The 27,607-nt window shown below is 44.7% G+C and overlaps 2 protein-coding genes across 4 annotated transcripts; one reads left to right on the forward strand and one right to left on the reverse strand.

Moving 5' to 3' along the window:
* Nucleotides 1–6,888: 6,888 nt before the first annotated feature.
* MFAP3 (microfibril associated protein 3) lies at nucleotides 6,889–17,333 on the reverse strand. Of its 3 annotated transcripts, none has more exons than XM_014875993.2 (3): nucleotides 17,219–17,333; nucleotides 12,221–12,681; nucleotides 6,889–10,852 (listed from the first exon to the last, which is right to left on the reverse strand). In XM_014875993.2, the coding sequence occupies exons 2-3, from the start codon at nucleotides 12,498–12,500 to the stop codon at nucleotides 10,107–10,109; spliced, it is 1,026 nt and encodes a 341-aa protein (XP_014731479.2). In that variant the 5' UTR covers nucleotides 12,501–12,681; nucleotides 17,219–17,333; the 3' UTR covers nucleotides 6,889–10,106. The 3 variants fall into 3 exon arrangements, with proteins under 3 accessions (XP_014731479.2, XP_088029690.1, XP_088029689.1); XM_088173564.1 differs by having other exon boundaries at nucleotides 17,183–17,297; XM_088173563.1 differs by lacking the exon at nucleotides 17,219–17,333 and adding an exon at nucleotides 16,022–17,052.
* FAM114A2 (family with sequence similarity 114 member A2) lies at nucleotides 17,256–27,463 on the forward strand. The gene is made up of 14 exons (XM_014875992.2): nucleotides 17,256–17,395; nucleotides 18,472–18,677; nucleotides 18,885–18,981; nucleotides 19,423–19,518; nucleotides 19,812–19,924; nucleotides 20,881–21,015; nucleotides 21,118–21,276; nucleotides 21,630–21,753; nucleotides 22,715–22,794; nucleotides 23,384–23,512; nucleotides 23,725–23,864; nucleotides 24,428–24,500; nucleotides 25,061–25,114; nucleotides 25,846–27,463. The coding sequence occupies exons 2-14, from the start codon at nucleotides 18,474–18,476 to the stop codon at nucleotides 25,942–25,944; spliced, it is 1,503 nt and encodes a 500-aa protein (XP_014731478.2). The 5' UTR covers nucleotides 17,256–17,395; nucleotides 18,472–18,473; the 3' UTR covers nucleotides 25,945–27,463.
* Nucleotides 27,464–27,607: the final 144 nt, after the last annotated feature.

A 27,607-nucleotide genomic window follows, 5' to 3' on the forward strand; every position in this document is an offset into this window, starting at 1 on the left:
CGGTGACTCAGTGACTCGCTGCCTGCTCTGGGTTTCTGTTCTGGAGGTGAACACTGGAAAGCAGCTCCCTCCTTCCCTCCCTCTCCCCGCCAAGCCAAAAAAAGCTGTGACAGCTTGATTTAGGGCTGGATAATGAGACAATTGTGAGGAGGATGGGTACAGCGGGAGCCGCCGCTTGCCAAATCATTTGGCTTAATTGATCGAATATTTTTATGCATCGTTTATTCCTTTAAGGTGACCATAAGCCGCTTCTCCTGCAGCTCTGAAATGAAAAGAGCAACGCTGGAATTCACCCAGGCTGAACCCTGTGCGACAGAGAGGGGTGGGTGGCCGCCAAGGACCTGCTGGCCACCGAGGCAAGCCGAGGGTGGGCGAACGGATCCGGCCTCTCCAGAACCTCGCAGGGCACGCAGCAGGCAGGGGCACACAGGTGGCATCCGTCTGGCAGGGCTAGTGCCACCCGGGCTGTGGCTCCCTTCCCTGGGGACGGCTGTGTGTCCTGACAGGCTGCTCCTGCCGCCCGCCGTGCCAAGGGAAGCGCCCAGCGAGCCAAGACGGGCACACGAGCAATTGCCAGGAAATGTTTTCCCTATGCAATTAAGGCGCTGTGATCACTAAATACTTCAGTCAGAGCTGGATCTGTTAATGCACAGAGGAAAAAAGGACAAATCAAATCCGTTCCTTGCTGGCTTTTATCTCCCACCCTCCCGCTGCAGGATGCCGGCGGTGGGAATTGCTCAGGGGCGGGCAGGAGGGGGGCACACACCTCAATTCCAACCTTCTCCTTCGGGTATCGCTGCTCCCAGCTGCCGACTTCAGCTCCCTGAGCCCCCCCTGTCCCTGCAACCCCTCCTCCTTTGGGTTGGGCTGGGGGTTTCTTTGCCCACCCAGGCTTTAACACGGTGTATGTGGGGAACAGCGGCTGGGTGTGCTGTGGGAGCCCGGGTGGGCTGGGGCGAGGGGTGCAGGTCCCTGCTGGGGGGAAGGCTCCGTGTCGGGGCAGCAGGAGCGGCTCCATCGCTCCTGCCGGAGCGCGGTCCCCGGCAGCGCTCGGCTGCTGCTCCGCGCTCAGAGCAAACCAAGAGCTGCCTCTAGTGGGGCTGCAGGCGAGCAGCTCCTGCCCTGGGCACTGCTGCCTGGCTGAGGTGTGCCCCCATCACCCAGCTACGGCACGGAGAGGGACCCCACCCACGGCACCGCACCCCATCCCATCCCATCCCATCCCATCCCATCCCATCCCATCCCATCCCATCCCATCCCATCCCATCCCATCCCATCCCATCCCATCCCATCCCATCCCATCAATTTCCCTTTGTTATCCACATTTCCCTGGTCCCTGTCACGCTGCTGCCCCTCCTGCCACTGCCACAGCCAGCCCAGATCCTGGCTCTGAGCTCACCTACGTGTTCTCGTGCTTGGATTCTGCTCGGCACATAAAATCCTTGACCCAGGCTCCCTTTCAGCTAAACAAAGGAAAGCCTTCACTGCTTTCACTGCACAGATGAGAGCAGCAGCAGAGGTACACCTGGCACTTTGCTGCATCACTCCAAGGACAGTTTGAAGGAAAGAAAAACACAGATGCTCCCAGGAAAGGGAGAGAACAGCAGGGATGGCTGGCAAAGGATAAACACATGGACCATGTGTGCTCCTTTCCAGGGGTGGCTTCACTGGGGCATCGGGAAATGTCAGGGATTGAAAAGAATTGGTCCGTCCTGTTGTCCCTATGCCTGAGGGGTCATGCTCAGCCCTCAGCACTGTCCCCTCACACCCTGACTGTCCTGTACTGCCTCTAGGTGTTGCATACAGGTAAAACCTTACAAAAGGGAGACCTTGTAAAATCATGGCTCAGGCCTGCCACTTCAGCTAAGCAGAAAAGGACAGTGGGAAAGTGACTCAGCTGAATTAGGGGTAGAAAAACAAGTTATGTAACCATTGCATGCTCACATCGTGATGTATGGTGGTTGGCTGAATTATGTTTGTTATGATTTAAAACTATGTAGCTGATAACTGGCTAATTGCTTAAAAAGGTTGGGTTTTTGGAATGAAGCAGCTCTGCTTCTCACTGCCTGGGGACTCTGTGTCACTGTGGACCCCCACCTCACATCTAAGGACACCTTCCCAAGCCAGGAGATGCTGGAACATGCTCTGGCTGAAAGCTAATGAGCTAGTAAGATCATGAGTACAACATCTCCAGGTGCTATTTTGGACCCTCGCAGCCACCAAATTCTGTTTTCTCTTACTCAAAAATCTCCCTGTGACAAACCTCCACTAACTGTCCCCTTGCTTCACCTAGAGAATTAGCAGGCAGAAAACTTCATGGTGCTTTTGGAGCTCCTGGCCAGGAAGCAGAGGTCTCCTGTCCCACATGCTGCTGATCCTCTGCACTTCCCCCTTTGTTCAGAGCAAGTCAAGTGACATAAGATTTCCTTGATCACACACCCAGGGGTGCTGCTCCTGTGCTTCAGGAGCGAGCAACTGAAGTGTGAGGCTTCAGAAGAAGGCTGGAAATCCTGGAAACATTGGAATTGAAATGCAGGGAAGAAGACAATGAGATGGAGGGGAATTGACAGCTGGGGCTGACACCCGCAGCCCAGACTCACAGGAGGAAGAGGGGCTGGCCTGTGCTCCCTGCTGCCAGTCGAGGAAAGTCACTGTGGCTGGGGCTTGTCAAGAGAGTTGCCATTCTGTATGACCACTAATGGTATTTGCAGCTCTGCATTTAAAAATGATGATACAGGTAATCAAACTGTCAGGAACAAAGACAGATGGGGAGTTCCCTGGAGCCAGTGAGGGATTCCCTGCTTTCAGTGAGCAGCAGAGATTTATATTTCACTTGCACGTGGACTCAGAGCAAGGAGCAGAGCAAGGAGCTTTGCAAAAACACGGTAGGAAGGAGCACACAGACACTGGATTTGTCTCTGCTTGAACTTCTAGACTTTTTTATGACATCTTTAGACATCACCAGGATAATAATGCAGGACAATGCAGGGGTTATAAAGTTTTGCCAGAAAATATTTTGATGTGCAGAAGTCCATCATGGGATAAAAACCAGTAACTTCCTGCAGCCAGGTGCATCCTGACAAGGAACAACCCCTTTTTCCTACCTTGTCGTTCCTCTCAAGGCTTTGATGAGGTCCTGCCAGCAGGAACTGCAGCTCTTTAGATCTGTCTGAGCTGTGAGGTTCAAGGCTCTTTCAGAAATACAGTCTGCAAGGCCAGTGGTGGAGATGAAGGAAGGGGAGAGAGGTGCAAGGACTCTCCAGCTGCAGAGCCATTGCCCTTGGCCTCCCAGCCAGGTCCACAGCTCAGCTCCTTGACTGCTGTGGATCCAGAGCTGTGGAGTGGACACCTCTCTTGCTATTCTCCAAGTTTCTCCCTTTGTCATGGCTCTGGCACCCCTCCTGTTTTCTGTCTTTAGATGTTGTCTCTTTTCTCCTGTTACCTTTGTGTGGTGTCACCCCAGCAGTGGGGACAGCTGGCAGCTGTGACACGGAGTCATCCAGCACAGGGCTGTGTCTGTGCTGATACCATATCCATGCCACCCTGTGCTCCAAGGATCGTGTTTGCTTTATTTCTGTGGATTTAAAAAAAAGCCCCAAAACCCAGTAAGAAAACAGCCTTGCTCAGAAGAGTTCCAGCAGTTAATTAGTTTCAACATTACAAGGCCCACTGCCCAGCAGCTAAAAATCATCGTGTTTGAACGGTGAATTAAGTCAGCCAAGCAATAAATCTGAGCAACAAAAAGTCCCTTTAGCTCAGAGAAGTTCTCTTTCCCTAAAACACTGAGAAATGTTTTTTTCTGAGAGCCCACAAGGTCATCGAATTAATAAAGCATTTCAAGTAATCTGTGGAAGTGAAGTGACACCCTGCTGCAAGAAATTTGCTGTTAAAGCCAACTTTCTGTAACAGAGTGTGATGCATATAGGATTTCCAAAGCAAACCTGTCCTCTAATTTAGGACAGTTGTCCAAACTCCTTCATGTCTGTTCTGGTCCACTGTCTTCCTCCCTAGTCATTATTAAGGAGAGTTAAGCTTGAAAAAAACTCACAAGAAAAAGAAAGAAAAGAAAAATAATAACTTGGGATGCTCTCATTGAGCAAGATACTTTGCTCAGGCAAAGATATTCTGGATATTTTCATGCACTAAAGTGAAGACACCAAGGAGAGAAAGTGAGTGAAATGCTGAAAATTTATTGAGATAATGGGTGGGACAGCTTTGCAGTGGCTGCCTTCCAGCCCCTACCACATTCCCACACCCAGAATACTGGAGCTACTCCTTTGATATGAACAGCACTGGTGTTGGACATTTCCGTGACCCAGCACACACAGCAAGAAGGTCCAAAGCACAAGAAGCAACACTCAGACATCCAGGCATTAAATAAACAAAAGGAGTTTGACTTCCAGTTAAATTCTGCCAGCTTAGGCTGAACACAGAATGATCTCTCCAGACAAGGCAGGCACATAAAGCCAAGCATGGCCCCTGCTTTGTGTTGCCCTCCAATTCCTTTCCTGCTTGTTTGGGGTGGCCCTGACTTGGCTGCAGATGTAGCAGCAGTAGGCATGGAAAGGATGAGATGTGTGATGCATTAAGAGATGCTTTGTGGCAGATTTTAGGGAAATCTTTCCAGTAGTCTGGAGAGTTTAGCAGGAGAACAGATTGCCTGGGAGATGCAACATCTCTGCTAGCAGCTGTTTTCAAGCCAGGATGGACATCTGTGGTTTAGAACACATCCTAGGTGGCCTCTCATGCTCCCTTCAAACCCAGAGCTGTTCTCAGTGTCCTGATCTTTAGAGGAAGATAAAGTAGCATGGGACACAATTTTCACTTTCAGCTCTTGCAGATGGCCCACAACAGGAATTACAGGAGAGCAGGGAGCAGGGAAGGCAGGAGGAACTTCAGCCAGTTAACTCCAACCCCTTCAGTGGAAGTCTGTGTGATGGCAGCCTCTGCCTTGCACTTAGAGCTGAGTACATTCCTTTGCTTTCCACTGAAATGGCTTTTTGCACGTCTGTAGAGCCATTTAACGTGAAATATATATTTAATAACATGGTAGCACAAAGAGGCACCGAATAGGACAAACATAAAGAACAGATAGCAATAACCTCTGCAATATTGTGTCCACTGGGTATCCCTTCTCCAAGAGACCCTAGCCCAGGTTCCATTTGCCTTGGATTCAGTCAGCACAAACCTCTTCAGAGAGTGTCCAGTCCCAGAGCTTTGCCCTCGCAGCGCTACCACAGCTCACAGTGGCCGTGGTGCTGCAGGCAGCTGAAATCCGAGCGATGCTCATCCCCCTGCAGCCCCCGAGGCACTGACAGCCAAACCCTGCAGCACTCCAGCCTCTGCACGCTCATTGCCATGCAGCAGGACCCCCAGATCCCATATGGAGCGTGGCTGCAGATGGATGGACATATGTGGATGCATTCACATCCCCACTGATGGAAATGTCCCCGAGCAACCGTAACGCTCGAGTGTGCGGTTTGCGTTTCGGGGCAACAGAGGATTTTTCTCCCATTAAATAAATAAAAGACGTTCGGAGCAACTTGGGATAAAGCCATTCTAATCCTTTTATTCTTTCCAAAAGGAAAATGATTCCATATTCAGGGCACTGTGCAAACAATTAATTAGCCTAACGCCAGTGAAAGGCCTAATTGCTCAGTATTATTGCGCTCATTGGCAGCCAGGCATGACCAAAGAATAGGTACTGTTTTACCAGGGATAAAGAACAACTTTCCAGCTTTTAGGGCTTTTTTGATATTTCAGCATCTAGCAGAACGATTTTTTTTTTTTTTTGAATGATGGTGTAATTCTCACTTCCACATGCAAAAAAGCTGGCAGTATTTGGAGACATCTGAATGAGCTGCTATCCAATTAAAAAAAGAGAGGAAAGAGACTCAGCTGGTGTGAAATGACCTGGCTGAAGGCAAGTCGATAAAGCTGTAACTTGCCTGAGTTGAATGACACCTTGGCATCTCCAGCTGGACACTTCACTCACACAAGTGTTGTAACATTAAGAAAAAAAATGCATTTTTTTACGGTGTGCACCTAAAATTAAAGTACAATCATCCTTAATGCAGCTCCCTTTTCAATGATCTGTTGTTACCAGATGGAAAAGTGCTCTAAATGGATGCAGATGAATTTGTTCACTGTGGATAGGCTCATGAGGGATCAGGTTACAGGAGCTTTAAAAAACTGAATTATTATCATTAATGCATCTCTCATAACAAGGAGATAGAAAGCAGATGCTGACTGAGTATTGACCTAGCCTGAGGAGTATGGGTCCCATAATTCTTCCTTTGGGCAGCTGATTCTCATGGGAAAATCCCCAAATATTCAGCTGTAATGCTCAATCTGCCTTGTGCAGAGACTGGCAACCAGAGACTCTTCTTTCAAAGCAACGTGGATGAATTCTGCTCTCATTCACACTTGCACACCCCCATGGAAGGCACCACAGAAAGATTCTCAGCAAGGTGGATTTTTGGTGTTTGGGGTGAGGGGCTACAAAAAGAAAGGTGCTTACAATATAGAATAGTACCAGCATGTGAAAAAGGTATGAACAAATAAAACAGATTTGTCGTTGAAGGTCACACACACAATGTGAAACAAATAAATAAACAAGGGCCTTCCTGAAACCATTTCAAGTCTGTACCTGTTTGTATCTGCAGCTGGGAACAATTATTAGATGCTGTTGAAGACTTTGAGACAATAAAAAAAAAAAAAAAGACAGATCCAAAGATGTCATAGCAGGAATGGTCCTTCAGATGACTGAATATCCCAATAACCTCTGTCAGGCTTTTTAACAACATTCTGCTGAGCTCAATGCAGCTGCTACATAACCTTGGAGGGACAGGCACTCCTCACTTGTAAAACAGAAAATTCCAGCAGAACAAGGTTTTTCTTTTCAATTTATTTTGCAAATCTACCAATTCATTTTATGAAAGTATGAAATCCTAGGTGGTTACATTAAACAGTTACATTACAATCCAGGTAACACAAATAATCACTACAAAGTTAGTTTTAGGTACTCTTGGATAACAAGTAGGTTTTATATTTTTTAAAGTAAGTCACAAAGAAGAGATAGAATAGCTTTGTGATTGTCAGAAACTTTAATTTAAAGGAAAGAAACTACTCTAGATTCTCCTCATCTTAGAAAAAGTTAAGAGAGAAACACTTTCAATGTTAATGTTCAATTAGATTCATCAAAGACATTAAGTGCACGCATTTACTCTCAGGGTAACAAGAATAGTTCACAAGTTGTTTGGAAACTGGTGTCAAATTTCATTCCCAGGAAATCACTTTTACCATTTAACATCACCATCGTCCTTGCTTTCAGATGCATAAAAATCCTGTAAAATGCACAGAGCTCCAAATCCTCTCTAATTGAATTCAGTGGGAGTAGGATCAGTTCCTACATTCAGAAGGTACTCCTGATATACTGAAATCCTTACAAAACATCCTCCTTCCCAGGAATGAAATTAATTTAAGGAACAGAATACAGAATACAGTAATTCAGGAAAACTCTCAGCTTTGCTGTCCTGCAATTGACACTGCAACTGCATTTCTGAGGACCTTCATGCATGGTCACTCCTTCCTCTCAACCAACAATAGGATGCATAAAGACACCAGGTACCTGTGCTCAGTAAGAACTCGGAGCTACATAAATAAAGTATGAAAATCAAAAAAAGAGATCAAATCACTCGAAACTGCTCTCCTGACACCCATCTGACACTTGCAGTGTCATTCTGCTGCCTGTAAGCTGCCACTTCTGATGTGACATCTGTCAATCATAACTGCTTCTTAGGAAGCAATTAAATAGTTTAGATTTTGCAGTGGCATCTCTCACTGCGTTTGTTTTTAGGGGTAATACATCCATATGTTGCATATCATGCAACAGTTCCACAGGAGTAAGGAGAGCTGTTCAAAGGGAAATAAGGCAGGTGCAGGTACATTCTGATGGCTGTGGCACAAAGGAGATTGAAACAGAACATTCTCTCTTGTAGCCTTCACCTCTTGCATCCTAAAGGGTGCAAACTCTCAAATCTCCCCTCACACGTGCAACAAACCTGCAGAACACACTGTAGCACAGAAGTGAAGCCAGCAGCTTCCTTCTTCTAAGAGAAATAGGTATTTATCCACAGAGTATCTTTTAACATTGATAACCTCAAAAAAATGAAAATAAACCAGACAGGCTACACAAAACTATACAAACTTTTCACCTGGACATAAAGTGCCATCAAACTATGGAAGCAAAAAAAGAAGTCACTGTTGAGGCAGCTACTCCAAGTGTGTACAGAAGGTTTTATTCCCCTGAAGCAGACAAAGTTTGCTACAGTCTTAGAAATGGCACCAAGCTGGTGGGAATGTTATTGTAATAAAGGCTAGCAATTTCCTTCCTGACTAACACCACTCTTACCCGACAGGCCAAAGGCAACTAGGGTGATTTAACGGATGGCTGACTGCAGGAATTTCCCCAGAAGGTAGTTTAAAATGGTAAGAGATGCTGTCATTTCCCTCTCTCTGATATGGTAACCATAATTCTTTCAGCACCTTCCTTCTGAGCATGTATTACCACAGACAGCCCCACCCTGCTATTACCACTGTGCCTGCTTGTTTTCCACCTCTACCCATGTAAACGTAATGTCAAATCCTCTTAAGAATCCTGAGCAGCCCTCCAGAATCACTTATTCAACTGACATTTCTGTAATAATAAGGAAAGAAAAAAGAGTTGTGAGAAATTAAATGGCGCTCCTGTTGCCAAGTTGTTAAAATTATATGGCAATATGCTTCCAGTAGTTGTAAGAAATTAATATGTGGAGTGCTTACAAGCATCTACTAAATCTCAACAGGATATAAAATGCTATTTAAATGATATAACTTACAAATGTTAAGGGGAAAAAAAAAAAACACAGCACCAAAGAGTGGAAGAAGAAAGTAGATTCTTGTCTGCACTCTGATTCCTGGAGGCTGGATCTCTACAGCTGTGGAAGCCAGGTGGGAGATCCTTGGTGAAGTACTTGTGTGTGTACATGTGTCAGCAGCTGCAGCTCTCCCTTCTTCCACCTCAGCAGCACACAAGGCTGGGCTCTATCAGGGAGTCACTCCCCTCCTGCTGTTTGCCACTGCCTTCTGACCAGCCGGAGCAGAGCCACTCAGTGTCTCTACTTTTCACCTACTTTATTATAATGCTGTTCAGGAAGATGTGCCTGACACCTGTCTGCAGATGATAAATTCATCTATTAGCTTTGCCACTATGTGATTACTGTCATCCTTTTCTCACCACAACGTCAAATACAATATAAAACTTTGGATTTTCTATAGCGAGTGAAATCAGCAAAATGAAAAGCCAGGCAGTGCCAGCAGTGCTGTCACTGCTCCATTCTGTGGGACAGGACCAGGGTAAGGCGCTTTGGCAATCAGCACCAAGTTTAAGCAACTAGCTTTTAGAATACACACAAGTTTCCTGCAGATGCACAGAAAACTGAAACCTCCTGGTTGTTCTCTAAGCTGCTTTGAAACTACAACAATTCACTTAATCCAGCAGCAGATCCTGTCACTATTCTTTTCCTAAGTACAGTACATTTTGATAGCAACACAGAAGCACGTGACACAAAACAGATTTGTTCAAGCTCACCATGGTTCTGATGGGCTACACACACCAAGAGGCAACTCAAAAAGAGCACAGAACTCAATTCATCAGGACAACAACACTGACTCAAATGAATTTCAGCTCAACTTTGTGAAGAAAGAAGGAGCTCACAAAGGAAAAGTTCTTATTGCAAGGTGTACTGCTCAGCTTGGTCACTTCTCACACAGATCTGAAATATCAAAAGCTACCAAGGAGCCAAGGACAAAAAATTCCTGTTTTGTAACTATTTTAAATATAGCAAACCTGCTTTAGAAAGAAAAGCCCCCGCACAATATTCCAAACGGCCTTTTCTAGCAGACTGCAATTGTTAAATCAGCACTGACAGAAAATACACACTTCAGAACTAGCAGTCTGGAAAACTCTTGTGCACATGGGACTGAGGCAGCTTGTTTGCAGACCCTTTCCTCACAGTACCCTTGGCTCACCCGAGCTTCCTTCGCCCCTCTGTGGATGGCTGGGCTCAGCAGGTGCCTTCCTCAGCAGGCACAGAGTGGCAGCTGCCGTGGGACACGGTGTCGATGCTCTGCCCGTGGGACTGGGGGTGGATGGACACCTGCACGGCGATTTCCTGGCCCTGCTCGCTCAGGGAGCCGTCGTCCGAGTCCCCGGCCGGGGAATGGCTGCGCTTCATCTCCGCACTCCCGGCGAACAGCGCGGCCTGGGCCCCGCAGCCGGGGGGCTGCTTGTCCTCCTTGCCCACCTCGTCGGGGTCGTCCACCCGCACGGCCTCGAAGATCTCCTCCATGAACGCCCTGCAGTTGAGGATGAGCGGCGGCAGGGGGATGCTCCTGGCGAGCTCTTCGATGTAGCGAGCAAACTCCATGGTCTTAAACTGAGTGACTTTGGCCAGCTCGAGCGTTTTGGCCGATGTGATGATGGGGATACGCTTGGCTATCTCGAAAGCCTTCTGCAGCTTCTCCGCCCCTTCCGTCCGGAAGAACTCGTTGATGGCCTTCTCCGTTTTGCGGAGGTGGCTGCTCATCATGCACAGGCGGGTGATGTTCAAAATGAGGGTGATGGCAAAGGCAACGAGGCACACAATCATGTAGTAGATGCTCATGTCCCCTGAGGTGAAGATTACCCTCAGGGTGACTGTGTAGTACAAGGTCTCGTTATGATTAATGCCTGCACACGTGTACCGGCCCCGGTCAGCAAAGCTGACCTTTGTGATGTTGAGGGAGTTATCAGCAATTCTCCACCGGTCACCTACACAGGGGTTAGAAACAAACAGAGCTCATGAAACAAAAATGCCAGGGTAAACATCACCAGAGTCAAAGCTTGGCAGTGAGCACTCCACTTCTAGCATAGTACCAGTACACCAAGGACTAGAATGTCCTTTTCATGCTTGTGACACAGAAAGCCACAACCCACTTACCCATCCTACTGCTTCATGGTAAATTATTCTGCATGCTTGCTACACTACTTTTACTTCCTTCTCTCATCTGCACTTTCCAGTGTGCTTATGGCCTGCTGGTTCTTTCTGACAGGGATTCTAATTCTTAACTAGGGCTTCTCACCCTATGTTAAAAGACTGTCCTCTATAAAGTCTAATTTTCCATATGTTCAGAGTCAAAAGTCAAGTGGCCCATGAAAGAAATAAGTCTGTAAATGGCTCTGTTGGCAAAAGAACCCAGAATTTTCTTGAGAGTTTTCTGCTGAGCATGCAGTGCTGACGTGCAAAACGCAAGTAAAAAGAAATCAATACAAGAAGTTTTATACAGCATTTGCTGTGCATTTATAACTTAGAGGGAAAACTGTTTTCATAACTCATTTCTTCTAATTACTCTGCTTTGAACTGTTTTCATAACTTATTCTTCTAATTACTCTACTTTGAACTAATCTCCAGATGGCATTATAACTACAAAAAGGTTACTGAATACTTAAGGCAGAAAGATGGCCTCCAACAAGATCCTATCAATTAGTTCGACGACCTTCATTAATACTAATAGAGAAAAACACATGCATTTCTAAAATACTGTTTTAAATTAAAAACTGCAGGGATAAAACTGAAAGAGCCAAAGGGTAGGAAAATATATTCCACTTCAGTTCAAAAGGGTTAAATAGCATGAATTCTGTCGTTGGGCATTACATATTGTGTTACTTTCCACAGTCTCACTGGTACATAAACCAAAAAATAAATGTATTAATTATGTTTTAAAACATATCCTGTAACAAAATTAAAGCACCAACTGCCAGCTCAAAAGGTCGCAAGCTGTGGAGAATTGTGCTTAATTAATGCATTTGGAAAAATATAATTTAAACCAGAGCAATAATAAATAAAACCATCAGTTAAATGATGAGGATTAATTTCTTCTGCATGGACTAGTGGGATGACTCTTGAGCAACATCATTCTGTGGGGCACTAAAACAGGATGGATGGGCTGGAACAGAAGCACTCAGGTGTAATTCCCAAGCAACATTTCAGAGGGCAAAGGACTTTTCTTTGCTCTCTCCTTATCTCCCAATTGTAAAAATGGGAGGCTAGGAAGAGAAAATTATCATAAAGTCTCAGAGGTTTTCCAATACTATTTAAAAGGGGAATAATGATGGATAGAAAACAGCAGGAAAACTCACCTTCATCTTTCTGTTCAAGCAGGTGTCCTCTGGAGTTATACCAAAGGATATGTTCGTACTGGCTGATGTTCAGTTTACATTCAATTAAAATACTGGTCCCCTCTTTGGCTATGATATCATAGTGTGCTGGAGAACTTATTAAAGCTTGAGACACTGCATGAAGTGATGCATTGAAAGACCCAAAAGAAACTGTCCTGTTAAAAGCTACATTTTCCACTGTGAATCCAACTGAAAGATCAGCACTAACAGTCAAAATTAACAGGCAATAGCTGAGCTTCATGGAAAGCTAGTGAAAATTCTTCTTTCATTTAATTTGGAGAAATGAGGTCATATGATATTAAGCTGTCTGTATTGCTCAGAGATAGGAGAAGAGCTCTTGATTTGTTCTGTGATGGAAAATGTCTGGGATCCAAATGCACTTTCAAGACCATCAATATTTGAAGTGGAAACTGGAAGTAAAACTGAAAAAATAAAAAAAAAGCAGTAAGTTTATTAATGACAGCAAGGTTACCATGTATTCAAATTTAATTTCCAGTAAACAGATTTCGATTAGCATAATACAAACTGTCAGCTGAGAGGTTCCAAATCAGAGCTTTGCTCAGAACACAGTAATAAAACGAGGGTAAGAAGGCATTAGCACAACCTCCAGTCCACTAGATGTTCATCTTCCCAACCAAATAAATAATCTCTGGAACAATAATCATTAAGGGGAAAAAGGTTTTACAAAAAGAACAAATTGTTCAGACTACTCGAAATGCACAATTATCTTTAAAAGTGGATTCTGCATTTCTTACCAGAGAAAAAGTGCTTTCTTAACAGAGGAAGAAAAGAGAGAAAGAGGATGTAATTTCTGCCTCCCTCTCCACCAATATCAAAGTGCTTTTAAGCCCTCGTTCTCTAAAGCCAGTCTTTCATTTACCATCCAGAGAAAAACCACACACACACACACACACACACACACACACACACACACACACATCTGATTTTTAGCATTTACATCTACTTACTTGATTTTAGGGGCATAACTGGTATTAGATGTCTAAATACTATATAATATGATTTAATTACTTGGGAAAAGTCTCCTGGTGGTTATCTACAGCCAGAAGAGGAGATCCCTTTCTGAATACCAGGACACTGATATCTACATATATTCTCTTTTTTGCAATATCTCTTGTTGCTCCTGCATTTTCTAAGTCTGCTTCCTGTTATTCTTGTTTATTTTACAATGAGCTCCTGCTGAAAATCTTTTAGTTTATGTCACTTCGTCTCAGTCATATTTTCTTCACTGTCTTCCCTACCCAAACTTCATAGCTATGTGAAAAATTGTTTTGTCTAGGGACAGATACTCCTCAAATTAATGTGCACAAAAGATATTTTAAGGCATTAGGATACAGCCTTTAATTTTCCTCCTTAATTTGTCTTTTGCACACAAGCCAGAATAAAACCAACTTGTAACAAAATGAGATGACACTGATAAGAGACAATCTGTAATCAATTTTCCTGGAAGCCTGATTCAAGAAAATTTCTAATCCAATATGTGTTCCCTGAAGTTATGATTCCATCTAGACTGCTCCAGAGCCTTAAAACATCATTTACAAAGTACAGAAGCTACAAGCTCAAATGTTATCCTAAAAAATATCTCATTTCATACCATTGACTGTGTGACTTCAAATTTATCATCTTTTCTTCTACAAATAACAGATGTTAGTGGAAGGGAATTTCATAAATAACACAAAGGAACCCATTTACTTAATAAATAATGCAGACACTTTTCCTCTTTCTAGAATTACCAATTAACACTATCTAAAGCACTTCTGAAAAATAATATAACATGCATAAACCCAGGTGATTTCTAGTAATTGTCTTTCAACAGACACAAGCTGAGCATATTCAAAAGGGGAAATTCTGCTGATGCTATCCAGACTGGGATTCTTTTTCAGTGAAAGTTAATTTGTCGAAGGTCAAACCAGATTCCATACTTGACATCTGATGAGAAATGTGTTATCTGACCCATTTCCATTTCTGTTGTGGCTATTGCCAAGACCAGTTTAACAAAGAAGGCAAAGAAGACAGCTGTGTCCAACTCTCCTTCAAGCTTGACTAACCAACCCACTCACTGAATCCTGCAAGAGAAACTGGAAAACAGGCTCCCTACTTGTTTCTCTATAAACAGCAATCCCTTCATCTGCCTTCTTCTTTTTCTTTTTTTTTTTTAATTATTGGCCCCACTCTGTTTTCTATCATGCCTCTTGTTCTTTCATTTAAGACGAGACTAGTGCAGAGAACTCAATTATACCATTGTGCTGGAGAAGCTACTTTCCCACAGCTAAACAGTTAAAACCACTACCAAGGCCTCTTTCATTCCTGTTTTTCACCAGCTACACTTTAGGGAAAGCATTACTGAGTCCTGCTGCCTCTGAAGAAGAGCATCCCATCCACAGCAACAGCACAGGTCTGAAAAAAAATTACTAAGGCTGCCGTTGATCAACAATTATTTTTCTGTTTGGGCGTTTTAACCTTCAATTTTTACACCCCTGGTATTTTCAGAGCATTTCAGAGCCTGCAAAAAGCTGCTGACATTGACCTGCTTGTTTTGGCAACCTTACGCAGACACCACACAGACAGGCTGTGGACTGGCAGTGGACCACTGACATTTGGGTTGCTTAAAGGTCTGCCACAGCTTGTGGTGGCAAGCGAGGTGCTGTGGTCCCAGACTTCGAGCTGACATCACCCTATGACCCAGCTGCCTTCAGCTAAAAATGCACTTTTGCATCCATCAGACTTGACTTCACAGGGCCTGATGCAGTTAAAACTGACAACAGTTCTGCAGCAAACACAAACCCTCATCTTCACCCTTGAATCACAGGCACATAATAACTTCCAGTCTTCTAAAACAATAACCTCTGCTTTAGATTTATTAGAGAATAATCCCAGAGCCTCTTGTACTTTGCCTGCGCTATTGTCATTTTAAATTATTAAATTTGAATTGTTAAGGCTTCCAAGCGTCTGTGACGTTTCTCCTAAATGACATTAGGAATCTCACTCATTTATTTAACACAAGAAATACTCAGCAACATTTTCCCTCATAAGAATAATTATCTTCAGTAATTGCATATGCTCTCCACTATACTTGCACTGAGCCTGCATAATGCATAAACCATTGGTAATGGGTCATTTAATTTTACTATTAAATTCTTCGAGGTCTGATTTATTAGAAATTGTTTGTCTTTTGGAAAAGCCATTATTGCTAAGCAGACAATGATCTCTCACTGCCGAGTGCTGGGAACAATAAAATGATTTGCAAAATCCATATTCTTCATCCATTGCACTTATGCAAAACAGCTGCTGGAGCTGATAAAGGACCCAAAAAGGATAAAGCCTGATCAGTGCCAACATCCCAATTCTTCAACAAAGTGTTAAGCTCAATCAAGATGAAATGTGCCAGAATAGAAACCGGCTATTTTACAACTGAACCTGAAGCTGAGCTCAACACATTTAACCTTTATTAAACCATAAGTTGTAACAACAAATAGCAGTGGAAAGATAAAAATCTGTGATGCATGTGCTTGTATGAGTCATCCTTGGCTCCTACCCTGAAGAAGTGTATTTGTGTCAAACTTAGAGCACTCTAAGTAGTCCCACTGAGGTCAGTGGAAGCACTGATAGTACTTAAAATTACACACATTTATATGGCACTGCAAAATTGGGGCCCAAGAGGTTGCAAGTTATATGGTTTTACATTCACTGCTTATAACATCACTTCATACCTGGAGTAACGTGAGGCAATAAACTGAGACACACCTGACAGAGCACAGGCTGCTGATGTCTTGCAGAAACACCATTTGCAAGTGCCCTCTGACCCTCTGTCAAACCAGGGAGATGCATTTGGCAGAGCCCTGCAGACAGGAACTCTTGGGAAGTTTATGAACACAGCCAGCACGGCCTTGACAAGAGCCATTCCGGGTGCTCCCAGGCTGCAGGGAGGGCTCCCCCTCTGCTGCCACCAGCCAAAGCTCTGCAGGGGAATGGCAGCACCCACGGCCCAAAAACCAACCTAAGGGGTAAATCCACAGCACACCAGGCCCAGCCTCGCTGCGTGAGGCTGCCTGATGGGATCTGTTGTTTTCCTGTGCTCATCCCTTGGATGCCTGACACCTGTCACGGAGTAACTCGCCACGACATGGCACCGGCTGCGCACCAAAACGGGTTTTTTGCCCTGTCAGCTAAAAAACGATCAGGCACAAAGTTTCACTTAACGTTACCCTGTCCTCACAGCTCCTGTATGCTCCAAGTTCGCTTGTGGAAAAATGCTGGTCCCGCTGGGCTGGTGGTGGCAGTGGGACAGGCGACACACGACACGGCCACACCACAGCCGAGGGCACGGGGCCAAGAGGCCACAGGCTGGTGTCACTGGGGCACGACGTCATGCCAGAAACACAAACACACGCAATATTCTGAGTTGGAATAAAACCACCAGGATCAGCCAGTCCAACTCCGGGCCCTGCTCAGGTCACCGCAAAAATCCCACCCCGTGCTGGGGAGCTCTGTCCAAACAAACACCCCTGGAGCTCTGGCAGCCTGGGGGCCGTGCCCATTCCCTGAGGAGTCTGGGCAGTGCCCAGCACCCTCTGGGGGACGAACCTTTCCCAAAATCCACTCTAACCCACCCTGGCACAGCTCCAGCCGTTCCCTGGGTGCTGTCCCTGTCACACACAGCAGAGCTCGGAGATGACCCTGCTCGGGAGGAGCTGCAGACCCCCATGAGCTCTGCCCTCAGTTTCCATTCTCCAGCCTGAGCACACCAAGTGACCCCAGCCGTTCCTCATGTGGCTTTCTCTCGAGGCCCTCCACAACTTTCGCTGCCCCCAAACCCGCCCCTTCTGCCCCTATTTCCACGCCAAAACAGCGAGGCGGGACATGGGCCCGCGGCCTCCCCCTTCGCCGCTGCCCCTCGCCCCCGACCTTGCCAGGCGAACCTGGCGGTCCCGCCGCTCTCACCGGGACGAGGCTTCCCGGCCCGGCCTGTCCCAGAGCTCCGCCGCAGCCGCCGGCCCCGCCGCCCGGACGCGCTTCCCCGAGCTGAGGCCGCTTCCGGGGCAGCGCCGGGGCCGCTCTGCGCCGGCCTCGCTGCTCTCGGTCCGCCCGGAGCCGCGGGGGCCGCGCCGACCGCCGACGGTGAGGGCGGCACAGGGCCGGGGCTGTGCGGGGCACAGCGAGCCCCGCGGGGAGACGCGGCTGGGGGCGGCTGTGGGGCAGGCGGCACCGTGGGCAGTGCTGTGGGCACCTGGCGGGCTCCCTGTGCGGCAGGAGCCCCACGGGGAGCTCCGGGGAATTTGGGGTGCCGTATGGAGCAGCCCCGTGTGGATTATGGGACTTTGGGGGTCTCCCGGGGAAGCGGAGGCACAGGGAGGCCTCCAGGGCTGTGTGGGGAGGGTGGCGGGGTGAGCCGGGCTCGCTGTGGAGGGTCCTGGGCAGATGGGGTGGCGGTCCCCAGCCCGCTCCCGGAGCTGTCGCTTTCCTTCGCTTGAGGTCATCGCTTCCCCGTTGCTGTGGAAGTTGTGGGGGCAGCTGCCCCGGCTGCATCAGCGAGCGCCTGGCCGGGGACACAGCGGCATCCCGGGGGCTCTGCGGTTCGGCTCGGCCCTGCCTGGACCTGCAGGTCCCTTCCCTGCCAGAGGAGCCCGGACGGTGACACGAGGGCCCCGAGAGCGGCGTGACAGCCTCGCTCATCATCCCCATCCCCGATGCTGGGGCAGCTGGAGCTCCTCGCAGCTCTTGGGGCTGTTCCTGCCCTGCACTGCTCACCCCCAAGTACAGAAGTGACCCAGTCGATGCCTCCCTGCCTGCTCAGCTCTCTGACAGCTGTCCCCATTTGTCCCCTGCACTCCTCAAACCAGCTGTCCCAAGCGATTTGTTTTCCCTTTTATTTTGGTGGAACATGTAATAGGTTTAAATATCTGAGGCCCTTTTGTACCTTATTTGTTTTTCAGAGTTAGCAGACTGTTGTTTTTTTTTTTTTTTTTTTTTTTCCTGTGCAGAGGGTGTGTCAGTTAGATAAAGCCACGTGTCCCTGTGGGACTTTAAACTTCCAAGTATGACATTTCTTTGAGTCAGAAGTACACACATGTGGGTATGTGTGGCAACATTGTTGTGTTTAAGTATTTAAAACGCCAACGTGATGCACTTGAACTAATGTCAAAGTGCGAGGGAGTGATTATTTTATTTGCTTTGTTTTCTCTGGATATTTGTAGTCATGTCTGAGGAAGACAGTGCTGAAAATCCGAAAGATGAAACCTTTAGCAAAGCTGAAAATGAACAGAAGACAGAGGAACTTGGCTGCTCTGAGAGCAATGAAGGGAGAGAACAAGAGACTGTGCCTGTGACTCGGAAAAGACCTGAACCCAAGCCCCCAAGCCAGCCTGCTGCCACAGAAAAGCCTGCAGCTGAAACCATCAAGGTATGTTCCTGTGCTTTCTCAGAAAGATGTGACTTCACATTTCATGGCTTTGAGCACAGGAGAACTCTGAGCATAAGCCCCACTCCTTTCTAAAAATTCACATTGCTGTTCTCTGAAATGAAAAAGCTGCACAAAAGTCACATGATTGCTTGTGTTCCTCTCCTCACCATAATGCCTGCATCAGTCTTCTGTTTTTCTTCATTAAAGGTCTCAGATCCTCCTGCAGTTCAGACAGGGTGGGGCTACTGGGGAAGCTGGGGGAAATCTCTTCTGTCAACTGCGTCTGCTACCGTAGCTACTGTAGGTAAGGCTCTTTCTGGTATTTGATAAATATTTTAATCATGTTTTGTGTCTCAAGCTGGTACTTTAGAACTTGTTTCTAGAGAAGGGGATTTTAGTTATAGTGGCCATTATTGGAAAAATGTCAAGGGAATTGTTCAAGTAATGGGAAAAGCTTGTACCAAAAGGTACAGTGAGATTAAGGAGGTATGCACAGACAGAATTGCTTTCAAGTTTTTAAGGCGTTTATGTAATTTTCACCTGGTATTTTAAACTACTATTGTGCCAATATTTACAACTTTATTTAAAAGCTAAGATGAAACCTGGGTTCATTACATTGGTAGGTGAGATGGATGGAAGGAGGTTTTAGTGCTGGTTAAACTGTTTTGAACAGAAGGAATCTGGAATAATAAAAAAGAACATGCAGCTCTAATCCTGTTTCTGTTCTGCTTTCTGTCTTCTCTAGGTCAAGGTATTTCAAATGTCATAGAAAAAGCAGAAACAACCCTTGGGATCCCCAGTCCTAGTGAAATCTCAACAGAGTCTAAAGATGCTACAAAAGGTCAGTTTTGTTCTGCATGGAAACATCCCTGGGATGTTTTTCATAACATAATCAGCCCCAAAATAACATTGCCTTAATCTGCACCTTGCACTTTGAGACTGATAATAAAATCATTAAAATAATATTCTCTTGCTTAGTTCTGTTAGCTCTGAAAAGTAGAGAGGAAAATAATCTGAATTGTAAGCTTACTCCTAGCTGATATTTGGTGTCTGTTAATTTTCTCCACTCTGTGGCTGACAGGATCTTTTTTTGTTTTTGAAATCAGGAAGTTAATTTTCTGCCTTCTAATGCAGGAAGTGAGAATCCTGCTGCCAGCAACGCTGATGCAGCTGATGATGGCAGCTCCTTCCCTATTGCTGGGGCTCTTGAAGTTTTATCAACCATCTCTACTGCTGTCCAAAGCACAGTGAGTGAGTTGGGAATGCAGGAGAAAATGGGTTTAAGGGAGCTTTGGGGTTTTGGCCTTTCATCTGAAACATTGTAAGAGGAAACTTAATTTTGACATTTGTGGAATGCATGGTGATAAACTCTTCCAGCCTTCAGACAACCCTTATCCTGGGCCGTGCTTCTAACTGGCATTTAATGTGAAAGATGCATTGAATTTTGATAGTTCTGTACTGAATGCTGGTACATAACAAAAAAGTCCTAACAGTGATTGTGCAGAACAGGCATTTCTGTGCATGTCACCTCTGTACTCTGTCATCTCTGCCTTTCCTTTGGAGTAGTCAGCTAAATGCAGGGTCAGACTCATTCCTGGAGTATTTCCACTGATTTCCACAGAACTAGAGATGAAATCCATTCTCCTTTTCAAAAACATATGTGAAACTAGCCCAACTGGCTTGGAAATCAGCTTGCTCCTGTGACCATGAGAAATGCACTTCAAAGGAAGCCATTACCCTTAGAAACTGCTTTTGTGATCTGCTGTCTTGTCAATTTGCCTGGGAATCTGAAAGAGCTGCAGATGGAAAGGTGCTTCTGTTTCTGCTTTTAAGGCTCAAACAAAAGTTAGCAGTAAAATCCACAGGTCTGGTGTTTTCTCATTGGAAGGATGAGAACTGAATACTGTGATGTGCTGAGAACCAGCTTGTTCATGAACTAAAAAAAATGTATTTTCCATCAGATTGCTGCAGCTCTCTGGGTGCTGTAATAAGCTGTTGGGTGATAATGTGTTGTGGTTCTTTCTATGTCCTGCTGCTCTCTTTGTGATGATTAGGGTTGAATTTTAGGGTGACAAGGACCAATTTGGCTTTTATGTGAGTGCCCAGCATAAGATTGCTGATAAAACTCTCCCAATTAAATTTCTTCCATTGTGTAATCTTCTCTGAGTTTTATGTGCTGTCTTTATCCAAATCTGATTCCTAGGGTAAAAGTGTTATTAGTGGAGGTCTGGATGCCTTGGAATTCATCGGGAAAAAGACAATGGATGTAATAGCTGAGGGAGACCCTGGATTCAAAAAAACAAAGGGCCTAATAAACAGAACCTCTACGTTATCTCAGGTACAGCAGTTCCCTATCAGCACCTCATTGCTTTCTCTCATTTCTCCCTCTGTATTCTCTATCTCCTGGCACTGTCACGAGGCCTCTGCTTTTCTTTTTCAGGTCTTACGAGAGGCAAAGGAGAAAGAAGAGCAGCAGACAGCTACCGAGGTTACCATGGCTACTGAGAAGAAAGCCCATTATGGGTTACTGTTTGATGAGTTTCAGGGTCTTTCGCATCTGGAGGCCTTAGAGATGCTTTCCAGAGAGAGTGAATCAAAGGTAATGGCCTTGAGCATTTTGCTTTCTATTTTGAGTTCAGCTGAGCAGGGGAAAAAAGATAAGAAATACAGGTATATACATGTAAAATCAAGTGCTACGAACTTCCTGTAAAATGATTACAGAACTTTGCTTTGATCCTTGCATTAGGATCTGGTGTTTACCTTGGGAGCAGTTTGTCCTGTCCCCAGCTCCTAAAGCCATTCCCTTTATCCCAGCCAGCCTCAGTTCCTGCAGGTCGCCAAGTTTTCACAAGTTACTGTCCTCACACCCACTGGTTTCTACCTTGGCCTGCATTTTCCGTCCTGTTGGATGGATTTATTGATTCTCTCTTTGGCTGTGCTGCCCCTAACTAGGTGAAAGTGGTTCTGAATGCCCTCTCTGGAGAGCAGTTGGACACACTTAAGGAGGAAATGGAGCAACTCAAAGAAGCATTTTCTTTACCTGAATTCTTTGAAGAAGAAGAGGAAGAAAAAAAGGGTAAGAGAGCTCCAGTTCTGAGAAGCTGATCCTCAGTGCAAAACCAGCCAGCCCTGATCAGTAGCAATGGGCATGATGCCAAATTTAAGTTATTCTTTAGCTGGATGTTTAATCTTAAAGCCATCACTGTCCAGGGGCATGACAGGTAGCAGCACCCTTCATTTCTGAGAAGCTGTGCAGCTAATTCAGTAGCTGGAATGATTTCTTGCCAGAGCAGGGTTAGAGCTGTTTGACTCATGGGCAGTTCATACAACTGACCCTGAGCCAAGATGCTAATTCAGAGACAGAATGGGTTTTCCTTGACCAAGAAGGGAAAGCTCTGAACAGAGCTGTCCAACGTGTGTGAGAGCAAAAAGCCTTTTTATTTGTTTTTTAAATGAGAGTTAGCTACACAGAGCAAAAGATTCAGAGGTACCTTTGCACACAAGAGCCCTGATTCTTGAGAATTACATGGATTTAAATGTAAATTTCTTGCATTGCTTTTACCTAAATGCTCATCAGGGAGGGCTTACACACCTGCACTTGCTATCATTCAACATTTAATGTATCTTTTATATTTGCACATAATGGATCTCACATCTGCTGTGCCATGTATAATAGGAGAACCATAGGCTCTAAGTGATATTTCAGACTCTCCAAGGTGATGTGCAAGTTAGTGTGTTATAAAAGGCTGCCTGTAAAAAAATAGAAAATATAGAAAAAGGAGTTACCTTAGCTACAAAACCAGAATTGAGAAAGCAAGAACTAACCTTCAGGCACTGCTGTCTCCACCTTTGCAGAACTTACCTTAGAAATTGTATTTGAAAGGACTGGGTTTGATGCGTTCTTGCCTGAGGTGATGATTCAAAGAGAAAGAAAGGAAACAGTTGACAGACTTGTGCAGAGCTAGTTGTGCATTGAAGTGCTGCTTATTCCTGAATCTGTCCTTTGTGTAGATTCTTTAACCTTTCTTGTCCTTTAGGAGATGAGGAGTTCACAAAAGAAGTAACAGAGTTGTTTTCAGAATTGCACATCTCCTCCACACCAGCCAAGGTGATCACGGTGAGTTATTTTCCATATGCTAGAAGCTGGAGTTTCCTCACAGGAAGTGCTTCTCTTCACCTGCTTTGCTTTTGAAAATATCAAATGCACCAAAACCAGCCATATTTTAGATCTTTTGGCAATAGTAGGGAAAGGAGATGGGTCTTTACCTTTATGGGGCAGAATCATGTGAGCCTTCAGCCACCACAGTGAAAAAACCTCCTCTTCGTACAAAGCACCTGGTTTTACTGTGTTCAGGAGCTGGTATGAGGAAGAATCACCTTCTTTGCCATCATTTCACTACCCTTCAGATCCACCAAGTGGCAGCAGCATTCTGCAGACATGTATTTAAAGCGCCTCTGATAGTTTGGTCTTGTTGGTAAACTCCAGCCTCTGGTGCTAGAGAAGCAACTGCCCTCAAATACACCAGTGCAGCTAAACTTTTGCAAAATCATGAAGGCACTGGGATCATTTGTCCTGGTTCTTCTCAGTAGCTCAGAAGGATTTCTAGCTACTTCTTTCCTCTGGAGAAATCCAATACTCCATTGAGTTGTGGTGGGCAGGGGGGCTTCATTCCAGTCATTAAATATTATGGCACATCTTGCTACAGGTGAGGACATCTGCTCATGAGTGGATAGCACGATTCAACAGCAGTCTTCCTAAAGAAGAAAAGGAAAGTGAAGAAAACCAAGAAGTAGAAGCCAGAGATGGTGACCAGGATGCTAAGAAATCAGTAGAGGTAACTGAGTAATCAAGGAAAAGAATATCTGCCTGCAGACTGTTTATCTGGCTGCTGAGTTACAGTTGTGACTCACAGGGTTTATGGGCTTCTATTTGTGTGAGTTCTGAGGTCTGAAAGGGCAGTGATAGTATGTTGTGTGATTGACTTGTTTTAAACAATAAAAGCTGTTAGTTTTTGTGTTGTATGCAGAATTTTTGTCACTCTTGCAGGATATTCATGCATTTGCCATAAGAAGCCTGGCAGAACTGACAGCCTGCTCCATTGAAATGTTTCACAAAACTGCAGCTTTGTTTCTCTATGGTCAGAAAGAGGAGGTGACAGCCACAGACAGAGCCAAGTCCCTTTCACAGTGAGTGCATCTCTCAGTAAATGGATAGCGTATAACTACTGATTAAACTGTCTAATAATTCTTTGGAAATCCGTGCAATGCAGGGCTCTTGAATTCTGCACAGGTGTTTAAATTTGGGAATTGGGAAAATTTGTGAATTTGTGATAGGTGGCATCATTACCTTCCCACAGAACTCAGCTGTCTCTTTCCAGCTTAAAGACATTCCTTGGTAAGAAAGAGGAAACCCTTTTTGAAGGCTTTGTGTCTGAAATATGCAGTACTTTCTCATTCAGAAAATGACACTTGACAGTAAAAAAGGGCAAGTTAGTACTGTTCCTTCTGGAATGAATGTGTCCTCTGAGTGCTCTTTAAGATCATCTGCTTTAATTATTTATTTCCCCATCTTTCCCCTCTCTATTTTATTTGGGAATCTTCTGAATCTTCATACACCGTTTATATCAATTCTGGTTTAATTTAACTTAATAAGCATAGAAACAGGGCATTTATGTTTTAGAGGAATGCTGAAAGAAGCTTCATCTTGAGCACTGTGTTTACTTCATTGTTTTCCCTGTCTTGTTCCACAGACTGACCATCATGCTGTGTAAAGAACTGTCAGCTTTCTCTAAAGAGTTCACAACGTGCTTAACGACTCTAGGGGTAAGAGTTACACTACAGTTCTTAGGAATGAGATGTGGTTATTTGATAACAGCCTTGGGATCTTTGCCAGGAACTCCTTTTTGTTTCTTCATCTTTACATATGCAGTTTTTAACTTGGGAACTGATCTTTTAGGCCAGGGTTCCTCAAACTGTGGCATCTGAGCTTTTGAGAGCCTGGCACAGATGGGTGGGAATTGATACTCACAATGCTGAGGAGACAGAAGCAAATAAAGTTTGTGATTCTTGTGGATTTGGGAAAATCTTGTGGATTTTCCAAAGCACTTGGGTGTTCCTGGAGATGGTGTCATCATCTCTGATTCTCCACTTGTCCCCAGTTCATTTGAAGATGTGATGTGTATTCATACCCGACCTGTGCTGGGCACATGCAGGTTCCTTTGTTCTTATTTGCATGCTACAAGGCTGCTAAGCTTGTGGCTTAGCTTTCCTCTAGTGTTAAGGGAGCAGTGGTGGTTTTAAACTTACTGAGGGTTTAGCTTTATCTTGCTTGAAGAAATGTGATCACATTTTCAATCAGGATAATATATGTCTGATCTCTGCAGGTCAAAGAGAAAGCAGATGTGCTTAATCCCTTAATCACTGGAGTGTTTTTGGAGGTCAGTTATGCTAACGTTAAAACTTTAAGCTAATACTTTAAAAATAGATGTGCTGGTTCTTCCCACTTTAGGATCCTTATGCATGCCAAGTTCTCTAACCTGTGGTCTAAAATTGTGCTTACCTGTCTAATAACATGAAAGTTTTGATAAATGTCTGTAGATTTGCACAAGATATGAGTTACTTAGCGAGGAGGAGTGAGTGTCAGCTCACAGTTATGATGGGTCAGGAGGCACAGATTAAATTCAGCAGTCTGGATTTTTAGAGTTTAAATGTCCAAAGTTAAACCTTAGAACAAGTTCAGAAATTAGCATGCAAGAGTCCCAAAACTTCCTTACTGTCAAATTGGTTCTCAAGCTTGCAGAGCTCTGAGGTGTGGTAGGAAAGGGGTGTTTCATGTTCATGTGTTCTTCCTTCCTGCCACAGCATGCTATGCTTCTCTTAGAAATAAACACTTTTCTTCTTTTACTGAGAACAGTATCCTGCATTTGGATTGGAACTGATCTTGTCTGGCAGTCTTTAAGCCATTTGCTTTTTTTGCCTACTGGCATAAAGCCCCTCAAAAACTTGACATAAAATTGATTTCTAGAATGAAGCCTTTAAAATCCAGCAAGCACTAAGCTTCTGTTTTTTTCTGTGCAATAATCAATGCTGTTTGAAATGAGTATGTGGTGAGCAAAGCTGATTGGTAGTGTAGCTATTCATGTGTGTATTTTGATTTTTGTTTTCACAGGCTTCAAACAGTGCTTCCTATATCCAAGATGCCTTCCAGCTCTTGTTGCCTGTACTGCAGATCTCTCTTATTGAGGCTAGAACGGAACTATCACAGTAATAAAAATCCTTCTAATTAAGAACTATTTGACCTTCCCACTTCATAGTTTCCATGCTGGAGAATGATGTAATGGCTCTTATTAAAGGGAAAAAGATGAACTCTGCTCACTGCTGCTGCAAGAATGGTGATTAAGTGCAGTCTGGCAATGACAGCTCTTACAGCACACTGAGAGATGTGATTAGCATAGTCCAGGCTGGTGGACAACGTGACAGACTTAAAGTGCAGATTGCTTCTCTGTTTCATGGACTGTCTGTGTCTTTTCACTGAAATCTCTCTGCTGTATGTGTTAACAAGCTCTTTGTGTTCACAGTCCAGAGAGCTTCTCCAGTGCTGAAGAGTAGCAGCTGGCTAGTTAGAGTTAGCTAAAATCATGGTGTGATTTTTAAGTCAGACATAATTGGGTTCCTGATAGCTCTGCATTCGTGTTGAAGCGAATATTGGATAGGAGGTGCAAGAAAAGGCACATTTTTGTGATTATGAACCTTGCAGTTCCTAGACTGGGCAGAATAGAGCAGAGAGGATTCCTGATCAAGCTGTTGTTGCTGGAGAGAAGCTCAGCTTCCTGAAGATGTCTGTACTGACTCAGGGATGTGGGACAGGGACTCTCACCAGGGGGCTGTTTCTCATTCTCTCACGCTGTGCTTGCTTCAGCATGAGCTGGGAAAATGCTGATCTGGCCCTGAGAATGCAGGTACTTGGCTTTATAGCAATAAATGAGAGCTGACTAAAAGGGATTGATTCGTGTTTAGGCACTTTAATGAGAAAATTCAGTAGGAGGATTCCCCTTTTTCAGTGCAGCTTGACATGTCAGCCACAGACTGTTCACAGACTCACATATTGCTTGTCTTCTCTTTCTGTGGAAAAACACTATAATGCAGTGCTCCTTCTTGGAAGGTATGTATTAAAGTAGGGAAGAGAGGCAGCAATTTGGTTCTGTTAGTAGGAGTTCTAATTTGCCTCAGAAGCTGCTCCATGTATGGTATCTGTTTCTTTGTGCTGTGCAAGTTCCCTGCTTTGTTCCTTTATCTTTTGAGCCTGCCCATGGGGAGGCAGCAGCCTCTGTTGGAATCACAAGAGCAGAAATGCACAACTAAAATGGAATTTCGAGAAGTCCATAATAGCTAATCAGAGGTGACTGAGTGTCACACCTGCCTCTGCACTTGCTCATTGGTAACAATGATGCTCAAATCCCCTTTTGAAAATCCTCTGGGTTTTAGCAGGTCTTGCACATCTCTGCTATACTGAAGGCTTAGAACATTGCTCTGGTTGTGCAGTAGAGAAGTGTTTTTTTGTATTAGAATACCTTTTGGCTAATGCTCTGATTTTATATATATGAAAAAACTCTGCCTTAGTCATGGTTAGACTGATCAGATCTCTAAAGAGAAAGCTTTTTCTGGCATCTTAAAACTGGACTTGAAAGGAGTGTGTCTGGGGTAAAAAAATCTGCACTACAATAAAATCTGTATTTTTTTCTTTTTTTGGTTGACAGCATTATTAAATAAAGGATTTGTTTTGACAACCGTTTCAGTTAAAAGCTATCAAGGTAGCAGTGGGCACGAATGAAATAAAAGAACTGTGGGTTTTTTTCTCAGCCCTGATTGAGTTTTTTGGGGCAGAGCTGGGTGTAGTTCTGGGCCCAGGACAGCTGGGATTTTTCTCATGG

Source organism: Sturnus vulgaris, chromosome 15, assembly GCF_052056855.1.
Source record: "Sturnus vulgaris isolate bStuVul1 chromosome 15, bStuVul1.hap1, whole genome shotgun sequence".
NCBI classification, from domain to species: domain Eukaryota; kingdom Metazoa; phylum Chordata; class Aves; order Passeriformes; family Sturnidae; genus Sturnus; species Sturnus vulgaris.